The sequence below is a fragment of the Haematobia irritans genome, chromosome 3 (assembly GCF_050003625.1).
Source record: "Haematobia irritans isolate KBUSLIRL chromosome 3, ASM5000362v1, whole genome shotgun sequence".
In the NCBI taxonomy this organism is placed as follows: domain Eukaryota; kingdom Metazoa; phylum Arthropoda; class Insecta; order Diptera; family Muscidae; genus Haematobia; species Haematobia irritans.
In genome coordinates, this window is record NC_134399.1 from 226,880,033 (window position 1) to 226,895,929 (window position 15,897).

At 32.6% G+C, this 15,897-nt stretch overlaps 1 protein-coding gene across 2 annotated transcripts in view; it reads right to left on the reverse strand.

Moving 5' to 3' along the window:
* Positions 1-1,687: 1,687 nt before the first annotated feature.
* Positions 1,688-15,897, reverse strand: part of oc (homeobox protein OTX2) — a 44,653-nt gene continuing 30,443 nt past the window's right edge. For both annotated transcript variants that reach the window (XM_075298246.1, XM_075298244.1), the window contains exon 4: positions 1,688-4,677. In XM_075298246.1, the coding sequence (XP_075154361.1) occupies positions 3,520-4,677 (1,158 nt within the window). In that variant the 3' untranslated portion in view covers positions 1,688-3,519. The remainder of the gene's footprint in view (positions 4,678-15,897) is intronic.

Genomic DNA, 15,897 nt, shown 5'->3' on the forward strand with positions numbered 1-15,897 from the left:
TGGACAGAGAATCGAACCGCGGACCATGCACTTTGTAAGCCAACACACTAACTACTGAGCTATATACCTGTTATTGTCATCAATAAATAATTTTCCATATAAGTTATATTTATATAGCATAGCTTGCGGCGCCCACGAACCGAATAAACAAACTTTGTTTAACAGAAACAAACATTTAGTTTGGTACCGTGGAGCAGTGGTTGCTACGTCCGACTTGCATGCCAACGGTCGTGGGTTCGAGCCCTGCTTCGACCAAAGTTTTTTTTTTTTACATATATTCCAGATGTGCTCGGAAGATTCCGAAAAAATGTTCAACATTACATTGTACTATATTAAATTTTGAACTGTAAAATGTGTCTTATTAAAGACCTAAAGTCAGAAAAGAACAGTGTTTGATATAAACGAAATGTTGTTTCAAAAATAACTGTTTTTATTGAAAAAATAAAAACTTTGTAACAAACGAATTTTTTTTTGGTGATAAAAGTTTCGAAGCAATTCAAAAAACTCCAACAAAAGAAAAACGTTTTTGGTACACGTTTTCCAAACGTTTTTTTTTCTTTGCGTGTACATCGAAGTTTTGGGCAAACGAAATTCCCCATTGTTATAAAGTATTTTATTTAAGAATAAATAAAACCGAATTATGAAAACCGTTGAAAGCATTGTTTTCTTTTTTTGTATTGCAAAATGTTCAATAACTTTAATACAAATTAATCTTCATGTCTAATAAGCTCGTATGAAAATTGAAATAATATATATAAAAATTATTTAAAAAAATTATTAAAAAAAACTAACTAAATTCCCCCTTCTTATATATATATATAATAAACAAAACATTTATTAAAAAAAAAAACTAAATTCCCCTTATAAATTATTTTCTTGTAGAGCATATAAATTCGAATTTAGGGTTTCAACGATTGTCTGTAATCTATTTTATTTGGTTTTAAAGAAAATTTGTTAGGGTCTAAAGAAAACTTGGCTTGTCTGAAATTTCATTTCTCAGAAAAGAAAACTCTTCTTTCAGTGTATCTCTTATGTTTATTCCAATGAAAAGTGACTTGTTTTTTATAGTCGAATGTGAATGTCGTACCACAATTTAGGTATACCACATTTTAGGTTTAATCATAACTTCATTCAAGTTAGTACAGAATACCATGTACGGAAAACGTTTATGCCAAGTATTGAACTTCGGTGGATAATCGATTGATAGATTAAAGCATATTTGGACAAGTAAAATCGTTATTTCATTTTGTTGGCGCAAAGTCGTCAATATGTCTATAAACCGTTTGTTTAGGCAACCATGGATTAAACAGAACCATAGCGACTGTCGGTTGACGAGTAACGGTAGCAGTTTTATTTTCGAGAGTGTGTATAGATGCAATGCAGCAATCATCGAATAAAATGTTTCAATATTACTTCGCATGAGCACGTTATCAATCCTACATTTTTAACCCAATTCACATTGTTTCATGCTACTATTTGTTTTTTAGGTAACAAACTTCACATGTCTGCATTTTTATAACAAATTCAATCTATTGATCTGACTGATTATTCCAAAATTGTATTGATGTTTAAAAAATTCTGTCCCCAAAATTCACCACTTCCCACCCCCAAAAATAAAAAGTCAGTAATGTTTTTTTTATTATTATTTTTGTATTTTTTTTTCTTGTATGTATGTATATATATAGGTGTGTGTTTTTTTGTTTATATATAGTTGGTTTTTTCTCTTTACATTTATTTATTTTTGCATTTTATAATAATAAAAATAAATTTGACTTAACTTCTCAATATTATGATTAGCATTTTTGTTTTTTTTCCATTTAGTTTTATTTTTGTTTTATAAAATATTTGAGAACTCTAAACTTACAAATATAAAACTCTCTCTCTCCTACGAATGACAGAGAGTGAGACAAAAAGAGGGAACAAATAACTAAAATTATTTCCTAGAAAATGAAAAACTGTATAAAAAAACCTATAGTGATAATTGTTTAAAACAAATAATATTGGATTGATTTTTTGTATTTTTTTGTAGAGTATTTAGTTTATAATTCGAACTTAAAAGCTAAAATGAGAAAAATATATGACAAAAAAAGCTTTTAAAAGAATTTCATCATTGTGGCGAAAACAAAAGAAGAGAATGGGGAGACAACAAATTCAACAAATCACAACACACTAGGGAGAAAGAGAACGATGAGAGTATGTTGTAAGAGTGTGGTGGAAAAGGGTTTAGGTTAATGTGTGTTGTGGTAAGAGCAATTAAATATTTAATTAATAAATTGTTGTATTTGTACACAGACTATTTTATCAGTTATTAACTATTTTTTTAAATATTTTTTGTTTCTTTGTTAGCATGAAGAAGTTTTTTTTTTTTTTATTTGGAGGAGAGGAAGGATTAATACAATTGTTTATATGGTTTTTTGTTTTCATTATCTTTAGTCTAGGTTTAGCAGGGCAAGAAGGGGTATTTCATTGAGTTTGTTTATATAATGTCTAAATAAAATTAACTATTTACTAGATTTTGTTTAAGATTAATATTTGTTTTGCCTTTATATTTTGCTTTTGGATTTTGTTTGAGATTTTCTTATAGACATGTGCTAATGAAATCGGGTCTGTTGATGTTTTTATTTTTTGCTTCCCCTTTTGAACTGATTTGTTTTGTTATTATTGGCTAATTATTTTACATTTAACGTGGCTTTTATGCTTATCTATTATACAAATATCTAAAACTATGGTCTTTTGTTTTATTTATAATAATAATGATATGAAGTACAATTAAAAGGACATCATTTGTGGTTTTCTCATTTTTTAAGAATCGAGAAAGGGATCGAGATACAGGGTAAGTGATATTTAAACATTAACATTGCATTGATAGTTGAAAAAGGGCTATATCATAGAATATATAAAAATATTTGGAAAATCACCAGTTATTGGATATTTTGTTCTTTAAGTCCATTGGAATGTTATTAGAATACTGGATTTTTTTTGTGTGTGGAATGTTTGAAACATTGGACAAGATCTGTTGGGGGAAAGATTTTGCAAAGAAAAATCTCTTGAAAATTTTAATTTAACACTTAGTACATATGTATCTGTTTAATAGTTCTTAATTTTTTTGTTTGTTTTGGTTATCACTCGGTTTTTCGTTGACATTGGCTGTTTAAATGATACAAAAAATAATTGTCAAATTTTTCGTTTTTAATATTTACAATAATTTCATTATTTTTAGGTATTTGTATTTTCCGCCGTATCGAAATATTCTATCAAGAAGAGAGATCATCTTATTTCTGCTCTCTCTCTCTCCCCTTTTGGGGTGATGCAAAATTTTTGTTACCGCAGAGTTACCTTACGGTCATACAAAAGGTTATGCGCGATATGTTTGGAATTTTTATTTTATTGAACTCATTTTCATTTCTTTACATTTACAATCTAGTCGTAATCCCCGGAGCCTTTGTGATCACTCATCATGGTTATTGGGCCCTGGGTATCATCCTCAGATTTGCCTCCGCAGTATTGCATCAGCAGATTCTACACCATATTCACGTATTTATCCTGAGGTGTCATGTAGTCTAGACTATTTTGAGAGAAGGCCTGGGCCGAAACGGTGCCCGTGAATGAGGGACTAGGCGAAAGGCCAAAGTTTGATGCTGCCGAATAGCCGGAATGGCCCATATTGTAATTCACTTGATTCTGATTACTGAAATATTCCATTTGCGAGTAATAACTGGGGGCCTGGGCATAGTTGTTGGGGTATTGCTGATATTGATTGTGCCAGAAATTATACGAATCATGGTTGGACATATAGGCTGCCGAATGGGCAGCCGAATGATGGGCCGATTGCGCTGACTGGGCTGCATGAGCGGCGGCTGCCGATTGTGGTGACATGGGGGTTATGGGAGGAGAAGGTGTGGTGATGCTGGAGTTTGAATCCATAGGTGTGATATTACCACCCGGTTGCAATAGCCGTGGATTCGCTGAGGCTGCTGTTCCATAAATACTATGATGATGAGAGCTAGTACTAATGTCACCACCCGCTTCCTTCAAGGTATCATAGGATGCGGCCCTTAGAGCGTCGGGATTCGATACGGGATAACCACTGGAGCCAATGTGTTCCTTTTTGCAAACAATACTCACAGGACTCACTGAGGTGGCTGGTGTGGGCAGTAATGGCGATGAGTTATGATGGGCCGCACCTCCGGATGTATTCAGGCCCGCCGATGAACCCGCTCCATGTGTATTACCACCACCCATGTGATGTAAGTGGCCACCCGCTGACGAGCTGGTTGGAGTAACGGCGGAGGTGGAACTTGATGAATTGAGGAAGGAACTGTGATGTGATTTAATCGATTGTGCTACGGCAGCTGCAGCAGCAGCGGCTGCCGACGAACTACCACCTGGCCCAGAGCCATTCGGATTGGACGAACTACTGCCACCGGATTTATTTTGATTGCTATTATGATTGGCGGATGACGATGAAGAGGAATGATGGCTATTGCCGGATTTCGAGGAGGAGGAATTCGTTGAATTTGAATTACTACCGGCACTATTCGATGTATTGCGTGACGATGAAGATGATGAACACGAGCCAGAACCGGAATTTACGGATTTCGAATTGCTTAGGCTATTGGATTGTTGCTGTTGTTGTAGTTGTTGACGGCATTTGGCTCGTCGATTTTTGAACCATACCTGGAAATAGAATAATGAGATGTGAATAAGACGATTAGAAAGGAAGGCAAACTGGTTTTAAATATAATTAAGTTTTAAATTTATAATTATTTGATAAGGTAAAACTTATAGGCATTTAAAGAGAGTTCACATGACGGAAGAGTATTAACAGACAGAAAAAGTTTTAGGAATTTAACAAAAACTGGGATCTTGCAAACCGAGGGCATAGTATTTTGGTTCTCAATATAGTGAGTGCTGACTTTCGACATAATCACCCACAATTTCCTTGATTGATTTCTTCTTGCTATAGAAAAATATGTGCTTTGTAGTGACTGAGATCACTCTCTCTCTTCCTCCGAAAAAACTCTCCTCACAATTGAGGTGAATACTCTTACATAGGCTGTATAATAACAAACACCACATGAACCTTATTCTTGTTTTGTTTTTCACCACAATATTTGTGACATTACGAGTGTTTGGGTATTTTTGCAGTAAAATCTATGGGGTAAAAATTACCACAAAAATAAAAAAACTATAAAAAGGAAGACTTTCAGCAATAAGGGATCGATCCAAAGAAACCTATATTTGTTCATTTTGTAGTGCAATAAGCCCCTTAAATCTTATCTTTTCACTGATTTTATAGAAAAAGCAACATTAGCAAGTTGCTATGGTATAACATAAATTGACTTTTGATTAAATATTTAGTTATTTTAATTAAATCCATTTGAGTTTATTTAAAAAAAAAAAAACATTTTGAAGACAGGGAAGTGATTTCATGTCTTCCACTCAGATGTAGGCTTTATATTTACACAAACACTTGACAAATTGAAAAAGCTCCCACAACAATTATCCCCCTCAACAAATTTTTAAGGGCATATAATGGGATAGTTGGTTCAATATCTTCTGCTCTCAAGCGCAAGAAGCTTGTTTATATATTTGTTTAACACAAACAACAGACGATGATGGTTTGCTTTGGGCCTTTCTCGGCTTTCAAGCGGAAAATGGTACTCTACACTCACGCTCATTCGTATCAATGAATAAATTATAGTTGTTTGTTAAACAAGGAACAAGTGTTAAAAGTCACGCGCCCAAAACCATTGGATCATTTGCTGTTGCTTGGAAGCTGTTAAAGCTTTGCTTCCTTATTTCCGCCCTGGCTAATAAAGTTATACAATCAGGCCTGCCGGGCAACTGGCTGTAGAAGTGTGTATGTGTTTATCCAAGGCGTACAGCTGCAAATTGACTCGATTATATTGTCAAATAGAAAAGCAAACCTCACACTTCCAATTGTTAGTTCTTCCCACAATTTGCCCATCTTTGGCTAGCATCCCCCTTTTTTTGCTGGGAATAGAAATGCTTATCAGTTGAAACAAGTGCACAAGGATACATTAAGAATTTTATTTATTCATTCGTTTGGTTTGTTCGTTCGTTGGTCTTTCTTCTTTCCCCCTTGCCCTTGCATCACTCACTCATGCATTCATTCATGTTCACATTATCCTTGTTTGTTATGCTTAGGAGGATGGCTAACATTCCGCAAAGTGCTTACGAACGCATTTATGTTCACAACATCATCATCACCACCACCAGCTCCATAACCAACGCTCTCATCATCCATTCATTCCGGGTCTGTTTTTGGTCTCCCAAAAACAAAAAAAAAATGTTTTTTCAGTGATTTCGAAAAGCTCTTTTGTGGCTCTTGAGTATGCGGCCATAAAGGACATGGAAGGCAAAAAAAAAAAAATATACGTATTGGGTTTCATCGTGCCACCCTCATTCATATGAAATTGATTCGCATTTTAGTTTGCAAGTTGTATTGCCACACGCCAATCTCAAGTATAACGCCTTCAATTCTTTTGGCCGATTGTGTTACCGCACTTAGTCGCCCCTCTTTCTGATGGCCCATTGTTATTGTTGCAAAAGCAAGGACTCTTTGTGGAGAACGTAAACGTCAGAAAAATGAAGGGTGCTGAGCAATAATGATGTGAATAATGATGACGATGACGATGAGTTATCAAAGTGAAGTAAAATTGTTCCGTTAGCCAGGCTAGGGCGTACTATTTTGTGTCATTACATATTTTATGGCAGGCCCTTCCACAAAAAGAGCATTAAATAAGGCGTATCAGATTTCATTACGGCAAAGATTTCCCAATTTGTTTGATTTCAATTTCAATTCATGCCCTTTCATTGCCACAGCATGAAGCAGTGATTTTAGTGGATGTGGGGTATGGTTTTTGGCGATAACAACCTTTAATGTTAGGGGAGGAGAGTTCGTTTTTTGTTTTGGTTTTCTTTTTTCCCTTTTCGTCATCAGGTATTATTCCTGGAACTTTATGTTAAATGGGAATTTTAAAATCATTGTCAATTCAATTTTCTTTTGATGGATGAAAGTGTGAGAGAAAAAACACACGCCAATCATTCAACCACTTCGGTTCTGGGTTTGGGGATTGTCAAGTAAGCATATTCGGCAGCCAAGTTAAATGCAGACATTACATTTTCAATTTCTTAGTAATTGTGGTTCTTTTTGTTATTTTGGTATTTGATGTCCTTTAATGAACCATAACATTTGTTAAATGCTGAGCTTTTAATTTGGCCAAATGTATTTGCATTCATGTGTTGAACATCAAAGCTTTACCGATTTATGTTCATTCCGAATCAATTGTATTATCAATTACAAACTAGGTCATTATTAAATTATTATTATTATTAAATTATTTCGAATACCGATAGATTTTCTTTGATGTTCATAAATAGTCTAGATTGGAGTTTCATATTTTTATGGAAGAAGGAGATTATGCTTAGTGACAAACTGTGTGTTCTAGTATGGAAGTTTTTTCTTTACGAGTGAAACCCTAAAATTTTTGATTATTTTGGAAGGTAAAATTTAAATTATGCAATAAAATTATAATATACAATGCTTTTTTAAAATAGTTCAAAGGATCTTTGCATCATGAGAAGATACAATTTCCTTTAATATTATTAAACGAGAAATGTATACAAAATGTTGCCATAGATTTAATCACAATCCATAAAAAAGTAAAGTCAATGTTGTCTGGCAAAAGGTACAAAAGTATTATAAGTACATATCAGTTAGAGAATAGACCTATTAATACCTCACCTATTAATAATGAAAGTGACACTAGTATTTCCCATATTCTTTAACCCAAAAAATAATTTATTTGTAATAATAAATTAGTTTTTGTTTAGTTGGAAAAAAACAATTCACGGTTTATCTCACAGGCTGTAACATAAAACCAGGAAAATATATACAGTACAATCCAAGTCATGCTATAAAGTCTCTTTTAAGTTTATTTCAATCATTTTGATTATCATAAGGCAGGTTGTATAAAAATCTTTCTATTTAAATAAACACTGCCTAAAATCTTTGGAGGGTTAATAAAAACAGCATAAAGTTTATGTGGACCATATGTGTATTATATTTTATAAAATATGTTAATCTAAGCTATGTTCTCAAAGTTAATTGAAAATTCTAAAGAAACTTTAAAAACTTATTTCGTTTCTTAGCAAGTGTCCTTTTTTGTATGTAGATAAATCTTTTCACAAAAGAAAAAAACAAATACCTTGATATCGTTTCAGTAGAAATTTGACAAACTCAAATTTAATCTGCAGTGGGAATTTTTCAACAACACAACAGCTGTATACTACAGAAAAAAAAATCACAATAACAACAAAAAAAAGTATTTACGCATTGTTGACAAATGCATAGACCAAGTCCACACAATGGTATGCTTATAATATACGAAAGTGAAAGAGTAAAAGATTGTGTTTGTGCAAGAGAGAGGTGGTAATCACATTACATATACTCTCCCCACAGTTCTCACCAGTACTGTAAATCGGTTACAATTTTAAAAGGCAACTGTTGTTAGTTTTCTCATCACACTTCACAAGGGACAACATGAGTTATACACACAGGGTGGTGGGCAAAACAAAAACAACAAACATTCATGACAACAATACGATGCAATGTGATCGTGACGAAAACAATGGTGACACTAAGCATACGCCATCTAAGAAATATCAAATGGGACTCTATGTATGCGTGGTTCTTGCTACCCTATTTGAAACTGAGTTCTCTTGATGATGCAAAATTGTACCATATATTGGGTTCAAAACGAGAGGGAGAGTAAGATGTAATGACAAATTACGATTAAGACTGCTAGCGTTCATATTATTTTTTTGGAAATGGCTGGGCAAGAAATCCCATTTATTTTCATTATGTGCCCTATTAAACACATAACCCCCCACAATAACACCCGCCTAAAAAGTCCTCCCTGAATTCATGTTGTGGCAAAGAAAAATGGTGTTAGTTACAAATAACACACCCATAGGTCAAATTATATTGTTGCCTTTGCCGGAATAAACGGAAGCGCTTAGCAAGGTTATCATCAACATGAATAATAACATTTTGATTTATGATTTATTTCATTCGTTCCTTATGCTTACAAATACTCTGTTATTTGTAGTCCTTCGCCTTATACTTTAAGCGGAATATTTCAAGCGTTTCATATCCATAGCCTTGTATATGTACACATATACAAACATTTATTTTGTGATAGTAAGCATGTGTGGCATTCCAATTGAGTAAAAAAGGGCCCGAAGGAAAGAAGTCTTGATCATCATCATTGCCAATAGCCAGAAACCAGAATCAAGTCAGAGCAACAACAACAGCAAAAAACACATACCAGCTAAACCTGGAGCCATAGAAATTCACTACAAAAACATAAAAATATCCACAGCCAAAAACCAAGGTGGCTGCTGGTTTTGCCAATGGTCATGATGGTGGTGGTGCTAGTATTCTCATGCGGTGATGATGGTGGGGGTTATGGCATTTTTGGTATTGGTGTAAACAGTAGCATTAGGGCGTCAATGTTTGTTCTGTTCTGGTGTAGATAAGCTCTGGAAAATGATTACATTTCATGAAGCACGCACACCATCCCATTCCATACCCACACCATTTGCTCATTCAATTATTTGGCAACCAACCATTTGCTTGTATTTATGATCAACATGAACATACAGAAATACACAGAAACACACACACATTCACATTTGTAATCGTTGGGGCATATATCGTTGGAGAATTTATGTTGGAATGTGGGTGTTTCTTTTCATTTCCCCATTTCATGAGCAGAGTGAAGATTTCAATTCTTTGATTATGACTTGGGAAATTTTGTTCACTTAATGATTGAAAGATTAAAGGGTTGCTTTGGAATTATTCTAGAGTTGAATATTATGATAAAAAAAATAATAAATTTTTTATAAAATCATATAAAGCCCTAATGCGAGCAGTCTCACCTTGTTTACTACATTTTACTTTAGAAGGTAAGTTTGGGATGTAAAGTTATTCCAAATCGAAATTGAAGTTGACTTTTTCAAAAATAAGAACAAATACAGGCTTCAATCATCGAAATTAATTGATCCAATTACATTTTAAATGAAATTATTTCAATCACGAAATTGATGAAACATCAAGTACCGACGCCAATTGGAAAATGATTTCTAATTTAAAAAAAAAAAAAAATAAATATTTCCATTATAAAACTCTATATTTTGATAATTTGTTAATTTAGTATTTTTTGAAATATAAAGAAAGAAATAAAATTGGAAAATATTTTATTTTTTTATTTTTTATACTTTATTTTTGATATGTCAATATTTGTGAAAATTAGACGATAAATATAAGTGTTAACCAGGGACATAGGCAGAATAAAGTTTCGAAGCGAGGTAAACTTTAAATATTTTATAAAATAATTTAAGTAAGTCTATAGCCTTAGCTGCTATAACGTTTTGTTTAGTATATTTAGAATTTATTTTTAAGTATATTAAAAATTTTAATACATTAAATATTTTTTTATTCTAATTGCACTGAAAAAAATATTTACGTGATATTAAAGATTACGCAACCAAAATTTTAGGATACGAAATTTACAAAATATTAAGGACAAATTTCTTTATAATAATGAAATTTTTATTAAAATAAAGTTTATAATCTTTGATTCAAAAACTTTTTTCCATTAAATTTAGGACACAAATTTTGTAAATTTGCTTCCCTCCATTAAAGTCCCATGTCTTTGCACTAATGCTAATTTTTCTTAAAGTAAAGAAACACATTTTTGATTTAAAGAAATTGTCCTTAAATTAACTGAAACATTCTAACATTAGATTTAAGATAAAACGCTTCAAATATAGGCTATGACTTATTTTGAGGATTTAGCGTCTTTGGTTTAACGTTTTTTTTTTTTGGAATTAAGAAAACATTTTTTACTTTGAAGTATCCGTTATAATTTGGATTTTTAAGCTGGCATTTGTTTGTACCTGAGTACCTTTATTAATAAACCGCGAAAAGAGAATGAACATTTCATAAATGAGATCTGAATCCTAATTTTAATTTTAATGGTCCTAGATTTAAAGCCAGATAGGTCGCTAAAAAATTTATTTATTTTAAATAGGCCACATCTTTGGCTCGGAATCAATACCAAAATCCTTAAGGGATGGTCAAAATCTTTGGATCCAAGTAAACTTTTTTTTTTGAGAGTGGTTAAAATTTGTGGATCTCTCTGATCTGTGTCTCAACCAATGCAACTGATTTTCGACGAATTTAGGAGCCATGATATATTCAGAATAAAAAATTTAGTTTTTGATAGTAACTTTCCACTTCTACAGTGTTTGACCATTATACTTTTGATTTTTTGATTTTGATATATTGTCATCAAAAATCGATTAGTAAAATTTAAAGATTTAAAAAGGCAATTTTAATTCTTCGGTTCAGTATCCCCTTCTAAATAAATATTAAATATATTAAATACACGCAGAGAAGGACTATGATCACCTCAAACATGTTTCAAGAGCAAAATGTTATTTTTGTGTGGTGACCATGTAACATGTTTGTCCCTAAATTTTATTTTCTCGTCAAATATAACCTGCTTGCCGAAATCAGATACATGATTTCCGAGAAAATAACATGGCTGCGAAAACCATGTTACATGGTCACCACCCAAAAATAACATTTTGCTTTTAAAACATGTTTGAGGTGACCATATTCCTTCTCTGGGTGCATAAATGACCTCTCCGTCTTTATCTCAGTTTGTTTCCCATTTTTTACTACATAATATTCTTCTTGTACTCTCGTGGAAATATTTTTTTTTTTTTATTAAGTAGTTTTTTTTTTGTGAAAAGTGCCCATGACGAAAGAACCTATTTTATAGGAAATCGTTGACGGTAAACTTTGTTAATCAAAACCTCGTTTTTTATAAGAGCTTGTGTTTTTATAAGAATATAAGAAAAATAGGGACAATTATAACCCAACTACGTCCTTATAAAATGTCTAATAGTAATAATAATATTTTTTTTAATACGATCATCATTTCCCCTATTTTTTTAGAACAATAGAGATTTACCAAGTAGCTAAGATTATCAATGGCTTTTGTCTAGGATTACAAAAACCAAATATTTTATAGCTTTAACTAAAATGCTTTATTTTTGTTGGGTTTTTTAATGTTCTTTACTTTTACAGTTTTTGTCTTGATTTTGCCTGAAACGATTCTGTCCTATACAAAGACAAGAAGTTCACTTATTTAAGCCGTGAAAATACCTCTTAAACCGTCATTAACAAAAGTTAATATGATAATTGTTCTTATGAACACACACCCATACACATATGGATCTATCGCATATGAATGAATGTCCCAGTCTTCCCCTGTCCCCCTCTTTAGTAAAAATTCCATTCATAGGAAATCTTAGACAATCTGAAATGTAAACATAATGAAAATAAAACAAAATTTTTACTACCATTTCAAATCCTATAGACAAAATGATTTTAACAAGCTAAACTACCGGTAATAACAGTAGAAAAAGCAAATATACATTAAGGAAGCCATAAAATCTAAACGTTAACCAACCAACAACATTGAAGAATTTTTGAAACAAATTATATAGATTTTGTGTGTATGTTGGTCTATGGTGACATGTGAAGATTACGACAGAATATGACGACAAATCATTTAGGCAAATAAAATTTTAACCTTAAGGGACCACTTGGACGAACATATGTTGAAATATTTTTCAATTGCATCTCAATCGATGCTACAGCTACAACTGTGTTTGTTTTCTTTAGTTAGGAAACGGAAATAAATGGGTTTGAATTTTCTCTACTACTCTCAAAAACATCTTTCTCTATCTCTCTTGCTCTCTTTGTCATAGTTGACAAATCGTTATTGCAACAAAACAATGGAATAAGCAAATTTATATGCGAGATTCTCGTATCGTTCGTTTATCCTCTCGATAATAAATTTCGTGTAATTTCGTTTTGCTGTTTGTTTACCAATGGCCAAGTGACAATTGCTCCCAGAAATGTTCTCCTTTTATTCTTTTTGAGAATATGCGTATGTTTTAATGTGGCTAAATAAACACAGCCATGGCATTGTTTGAGCTCAATGTTTATTTAGGACTCATTCCATTGTCCTTGTATTTGTAAAACGGGGGGTTTGGGTATTGTGTTAATGGGCAAAATGACATAATTATCGTGAAACGCAATGAAATGGCCAACATTTGCCTTTAGGCCAAAAAGAATTGTCATCATTTGTGATATAGGCCTTAAATAAACATACGGACATACAAACTCATACAACTAACAATGCTATCATTTTCTTTAGCCCCGAGGTCTATTTGAGAACTTTTCGGATTTGTGACAGAGATTTTTGTGTTTTGTGTGTGGAAATTGAGATGTCACTGATTTCGCTGATGAGATTGCCAAAAATTACGTTAGGCGCTGATCAGTTGTTCAAACATTAGCATGAAAAACAAACACAGCCGCTCAAATTGCCATGGACTGCCACAATGATATACTCAAAAAGAAAGGACATTGTCGTTTGTTTTTTTTTTTCTTTGATTTTTTTCAATCGTGTCCCTTGTAGAACAATAACAAAATCGATTATGTGTAATTTAAGGACGTGACATTGAATATCTTAAGTTGGTATTGCAAGTAAGAATGCATTTTACCACCTTTGGTAATATAACCGGAATACATGTTGCTGAATGACCCAGCGAAATGTAGTAGCCAAACGATTGGCACATGGTCTTTTACATTTGTCTTCTTTTCCATTTTTCTTCTGTTTTGAAGGAAGCCCCTGCATTGCAAATTGACCACTCGTGAAAATTGACACGTTGGTTTCATTATGCCTGAGACCAGACCAGGCCTGTGGCTCAAAAAAAAAAAAACAACAACAACAACAACGTAGAATTATCCAACATTCTTACAATTGTAACCAGAATCGTATTGCCTTCTTTACTCAAAGACGAAAAAAAAACTGCTGGCCCACTATTCTAAAGCAGTCTGGTGTAGGTGTCATAGTCATCGTAGTATCTTCTTTTTGTCTTTTGTCTTTTATTGTTTTGTAGATTTGTATATCCGTCCGTCCCATGTGTCTGGGCTTTCCTATGGTATCCTTGGGTCTTCTACGATTTCGGAACGTGGGCATTTTCTTCTTTTGCCAATTTACTTGTGCTAGACTATTTTGTGTATGTTATAGGCCCAGGGACCTAGGTATTCAATTTCCATCTAAACATTGTAATGAATATCGACGAAATGGGTCTGTCTATTTGGCCCATTGGCGATTTTCATGATGATGGAAAAGAGAAGACTAAGAAAACCTAGACATGTGCCGGTGTAAACCAATATCATGGCAAATACAGGTAATTGACATGTGCTTGAATTGTAAATGGATTGGATTGGAATGCAATGCTTGTTGTTCGACAAATAATTATCAATATTGGGTACGAAACACAGAATAATTGAGGAAAAATGTTAACGATTATTAAAATAGGTATGCAAAAGTTACCGGCAAACAAATGTTTCTATTTTCCTAAATGAAATTTTCTTGAAAAAAAAAAAATAATTGTTGCTATAAAACATTGGTCAGTCGAATAAATGGAGACATTTCATAAGAAAACAAAATAATATTTATTTTAATCTGAAATTAATATTAGATGGATTTTTCAAACAGTTCGAAAAATCTTAGTAATAGTAAAGAAATTTGTCACTAATTAAAATGATATTTCGTTATAATTGATTGGGTTCATTTTATTGGGTTCATATAGTCGGCCCGGATTCTAGTAAAAATATCAATCACCTGCGCGATTTACCCTACAAAATCGGAAATGGAATATTTTGGAGAGTAAATAAAGCAGTGAAATGAAAAGCTATTTACACTCAAAAAAAAAGTGAACTCTCTATTTCACTAAAGCCAATTTAACTTTATTTTAGTTCATGGAATTATTATGTTTGGAGAAATTTGTCTTTACTCTAATAATTTTTTAAGTACGTTAGTTAAATTAACTAAAACCGAGGAAAATAATATACTCAAATGAAGCATAAAGATTTACTAAATTCGTGTATTCCACAAAATAGTTCAGAATTTCTTTAAATTTGTAAATTTTACCAAAACGGCGTCCATCATGAACTTCGTATGTCACTAAAGACATCCTTGCAATTTGGAACTCCAAATTTTTCCTTCAAACTACAAAATTTTCTTTAACAAGTGAAAAAACTTAGTTATGTCTAATAAATTTTCTTGAATTTGTCGAAAAATATTTACTTATTTTTATGACATCGGCGAAATGCCAACGTTTGTAATACTGTTTAGTTAAAATTTTCTACAAATATTCAAAATTTTCTAAAATTAACCGAAGGTTTTCTTCCTGGTGGGTTCACTGTTTTTTCAGTGTACTATATCCGCCGCATTTTCTTCGAAAGCTATCGCCAAAAATTGGTTTGCCAAATTTCAATGAGGTCGGCTAGTCCGTGCACAAAAAAAACGTTAATGAAATTTTTTCCAATTAAAGTCTTAATTGAGTTTTAAAAAACATTCAATTAAAAATTTAATTGGTTCAACAATTTTTTTAATTGAAACAAAAATCAATCACAAAAATTGAAAGTAGCAATTAATTTTTTCATTGGATCAATGAATTTTTTAATTCCAATTAATTTTTTTTTCATATTGGGAAGAGAAAATTGTTACCAGTTACGCAACTGGTTCAGCATGTGATTCCGGACAAGCGCATTCGTAAAATTTGTTTCAAAGCTAGTGTTTGACCGTGGTGCAATGGTTAGCATGCCCGCCTTGTAAACACAAGGTCGTGGGCAGAGAATGAAGCCGACCCATTTTTGTCGGCGGCGGCTAACACTAAATTTTTGACTACGGCGGCGGCGGCTTGACGGCTAAGCCG